At 46.0% G+C, this 4,224-nt stretch overlaps 1 protein-coding gene across 2 annotated transcripts in view; it reads left to right on the top strand.

Annotated features, from left to right (window-relative positions):
• Nucleotides 1-260: 260 nt before the first annotated feature.
• CIART (circadian associated repressor of transcription) overlaps nt 261-4,224 on the top strand; it is a 21,606-nt gene continuing 17,642 nt past the window's right edge. Inside the window, exons 1-5 of one of the 2 annotated variants that reach the window (XM_003800408.3) lie at nt 261-314; nt 891-1,307; nt 1,480-1,555; nt 1,791-1,869; nt 2,254-2,365. In XM_003800408.3, the coding sequence (XP_003800456.1) occupies nt 951-1,307; nt 1,480-1,555; nt 1,791-1,869; nt 2,254-2,365 (624 nt within the window). In that variant the 5' untranslated portion in view covers nt 261-314; nt 891-950. Of the gene's footprint in view, nt 1,308-1,479; nt 1,556-1,790; nt 1,870-2,253; nt 2,366-4,224 lie in introns of both variants that reach the window. The other variant, XR_002775865.1, reaches the window with a different exon arrangement.

The following is a 4,224-nucleotide window of genomic DNA, read 5'->3' as shown; positions in this document are numbered from 1 at the left end:
CTCCGCGAGCCGCATGTAGGGGCGGAGCACGGAATGGTTCCTTTCCAGCCAATCATAACCTGGCTACCTCTCTATTGGCTGAGCCCCTTTGTACCGTAGCAAATAGATTGTGAATTTCGGGAACGAGAGTCACGTGTTACAGGCTAGGCAACCAATGAGGGCGCGAAAGCTGTGTACGCAGGGGGAGGCACGTGCCGAGCCGCACGTGTCTGGGGGGAAGGGGCGGGACCCGCCGAGAGAGGAGCGGAGGTGGATAGCCGGGAGAGACTGAGACCGAGCTGGAGGCAAAGACGAGGCTGAGCCAACCGGCGCAGGTAAGGAGGACAAGACGAGCTGCTAGGGAGGCCTGGACACAGCAAGGGAGGGTTTGGGGACTGAACCCAGATCTTGGTGTTCGGAGAGATCCCATCACGTGTCAGGAGCGAACTGAAACTGGCGCGGGGATTCTCGTCTTAAAACATTGGGAAAAGGGTAGGAAGCCAGTTTCTGGGGGTGATTACCGGGCTTCGGTCATTAGGCGGGTTTAGGTGTCCGGATTTATTGCTTGCCCGTGGCGTGGTCTCAGGTGGAAAACCATGCTGCGGTATCAGGTTGGGGAGCAACCCAAGTGAACTACGGGGCAGAGAAGGTATCGTTCAAGTCATGTATTTACTCTGAATGGAGAGAAGAAAAGAACAGAGGCTGTGTCAGGCGAAAACTCTCCGCGGAAGCCAGAAAGGCAGCCCCAGTTTCTTAATGGGCGGGGGTGGGGGAGATGACTTTTTCTGTTGTCTCTGAGACAGGTAATACGGGAGAGAGGGAGAAGAGGTATTCTATTGTACAGTATACCCCCAGTATCCATTTTCTACTCTTTAGACTCCAATTTCAAATTATCTCGCTTTGCTCTTCAGTTGCAGGTTCCGATCTTTGGGTGCTCCGGGAGCCGCTTTCCAGCCCTTGCTTCTGGACCTATGGATTCTCCATCTAGCGTTTCTTCCTATTCCTCCTACTCTCTCTCTTCCTCTTTTTCCACCTCCCCAGCAAACAGTGATTTTGGCTTCCCCTCCAAAAGTGAGAGGGAGGACAAAGGGCCCAAGCCAAATACTTTTGGGCAGAGGGGAGGTTCACGGCCCAGCCCAGGTCCTATTCGCAGCAGGCATCGATCCAAGCTTTCCAGTAACCAACATACAGCATCTCACCCGGAACCGCGGGGCTTGGCTTCTTCTATGGCAGGATCTGGGGTCAAAAGATCAAGAGATGGTGAATTGGAAACCAGTCAGAACATTCAAGGTTGTACCACAGAAGGAGATCTGCTGTTTGCTCAAAAGGTAAGAGAATGCAAGACAAAGAGGACAGGAATGGAGTGGGCTTAGCACTCAGCTGATTGATAAAGTACTTATGACAACAGTATTGGCCCCCAGATTTGGAGATGGTGGAAGAATCACTGCTAGTGTGAGTAATTCTTGGTCATCTTATACCCTTTTCCCTGTTTTTCTACAGTGTAAAGAACTCCAAGGATATATAACCCCTCTCACAGACCTACTAAATAGACTGAAGATGGGTCGTTTTGAAAGAGGTAATTTTCTGATTAGTTACGTTTGTTTAGGTTAGATTTGTTTGTTTTTCTTTCTCTTTCTTGCTATTGAATATGTATTTTTTTAAGTTTTCATTTGGGGCCTGGATTATTATTTTGCATCTATGACTTAAATTCTTATGTGAATCAATTTTAATCCTCCCCGCCCTTGTCCTTCCTTTGTCTGACTACATGCTTGAATCTCAATCCTTGATCTATCTTTTCTTCCTGACCCCAGGATTGAGCAGTTTCCAGCAAAGTGTGGCAATGGACAGGATCCAGCGTATTGTAGGTGTTTTGCAGAAGCCATATATGGGGTAAGTTCCCCTAGTTCTTTTCCCCCAAGTGTTAATAAAAAGGAGATCTCGGGTGGCATCTGTGGCTCAGTGGGTAGGGCGCCGGCCCCATATACCAAGGGTGGCAGATTTGAACTTATCTCCAGCTAGCTAAAACAACCGTGGCAACTGTAAAAAATAGCCGGGCATTGTGCCAGGCGCCTATAGTCCCAGCTACTTGGGAGGCTGAGGTAAGAGAATCGCTTAAGCCCAAGAGTTGGAGGTTGCTGTAAGTTGTGATGCCGGAGCACTCTACTGAGGGCTACAGAGTAAAACTTTGTCTCAAAAAAAAGGAGATCTCTTGTTTCTTTGTTTTGTTTCTTTTCTCATACTTAATGGTTTTTTAAAAAAATGTCTTTCTCACAGGGAACGTTATCTGGGAACCTTGCTACAGGTAGAAGGGATGTTAAAGACTTGGTTTCCTCATATAGCTGCCCAGAAATCATTGCTGGGTCACAGCAGGCATCAGCTGACCAAGGTAAGAACTTAAAAAACCTGGAGGAGTGTTGGGAAAAGAACCAAGGAAATGAAATGTACATGAAAAGTTGGGCTCCCCTTTTTATTTTCTTCTGGGTTTTTTCTTGAGTTTCTGTGCAAGCAAGGGAGTGCCTAAACATTCCTGCATTGTCTCGATTTTTAGCTGTTGTTCTATTTTGTTTGGATCACTGGGAAGAACTCTAGAAAGTTTAATTCTATTCCTTGTGTTGCAGGTTATCTGCTTTCTGTATAGATACAGAAGGCTTTTTACCTGGGTAGATGATTCATGCAGGAGGATGCCTCAGCTTCTCTTTACAAAATGTTTCTTCCAGGCTCAGTGCCTGTGGCTCAAGCAGCTAAGGCACCAGCCACATACACCTAAGGTGGAGAGTTCAAATCCCCAGCCTGGGCCCGCCAAACAACAATGATGGCTGCAACCAAAAAATGGCCGGGCGGGCGCTTGTGGTCCCAGCTACTTGGGAGGCTGAGGCAGGAGACTCGTTTGAGCCCAGGAGTTGGAGGTGGCTGTGAGCTGTGATGCCATGGCACTCTACCCATGAGGATAGCTTGAGGCTCTGTCTAAAAAAAAAAAAAAAAAAAATTATTTCCCTTCCTCCCTCAAACCTTTCCTCTTTCCCTCTTTTCGCTCTTGGCCAAGTATCCTTACACCAAACTTTATGGAAGCCTTTAGTCTACACTAGGCTTCAAGGACTGGTCATAAAAGGCATCTCACTGGGAGTAGGGGAGAGAGCACCCAAGGGGTACCCAGAGGGGCAGTATCTGGTGTAGGAATGACCTTATTTTATGTACCTTCACATAAGAGGGTATTTTTAGAAGTCGTTCAAAGGGGAGACTTTTCTGAATAATTTATTTACCTTGTTTTCATTTTTTTGGAGACAAAGTCTTACTATGTCAACCTCTGTAGAGTACTATGGTGTCAAGCTCACAGCAACCTCAAACTCTTGGGCTTAAGTGATTCTCTTGCCTCACTCTCCCAAGTAGCTGGGACTATAGGCACCCACCACAATGCCCGGCTATTTTTTGGTTGCAGTTGTCATTGGTGTTTAGCAGTCCTGGGCTGGGCTTGAACCTGCCACCTGTGGCTGGTGCCCTACTCACTTGAACTATGGGCACCAAGCCTATTTTCCTTGTTCAGTAAACCATGAATATTACAGCTGTGAGACTACTAGGTTAAAAAACATAAGCAAGATCTTGGTTGCATATTAATTTACTCAAAGAACTCAACATAGAAAATTAGAATTTACACAAATTGGGAAATGATAATTCTGATTAAAAATAGACTTTTTAAAAAGATACTTTTAGAAAGAAATTTTCAAAGATATTCTAAAAATTATTTATTTTTTTGAGACAGAGTCTCACTTTGTCACCCTTAGTAGAGTACCATGGCGTCACAGCTCACAGCAACCTCAAACTCTTGGGCTTAAGTGATTTTCTTGCCTCAGCCTCCCAAGTAGCTGGGATGCCTGCTACTTGGGAGCAGGCAAGTAGTCTGTGGGAGCAGGGCCCACCCCAACGCCTGGCCTTTTTTTTTGTTGTTGTTGTTACTGTAGTTGTCATTGTTGCTCAGCAGGCCTGGGCTGGGTTGGAATCCACCGGCCCTGGTATATGGGGCCAGGGCCCTAACCACTGTGTACAGGTGCCAAGCCTAAAAATAAGTATTTTATAAATAAAACCTATGGGGTTATTTCTTTATCTCTGGATAGCCAATGCCTAATATAGTGTGTGGTACATAGTAGGTCCTCAACTATTTATTGAATAAATTAAAGTATAATTTTTTTTTTTTTTTTTTTGAGACGGAGCCTCAAGCTATCCCCCTGGGTAGAGTGCCATGGCATCACA

The sequence above is a fragment of the Otolemur garnettii genome, unplaced genomic scaffold (genome assembly GCF_000181295.1).
Source record: "Otolemur garnettii isolate 467f Iridium unplaced genomic scaffold, OtoGar3 scaffold00174, whole genome shotgun sequence".
NCBI lineage: Eukaryota > Metazoa > Chordata > Mammalia > Primates > Galagidae > Otolemur > Otolemur garnettii.
This window is presented reverse-complemented; position numbering and strand designations above follow the sequence as displayed.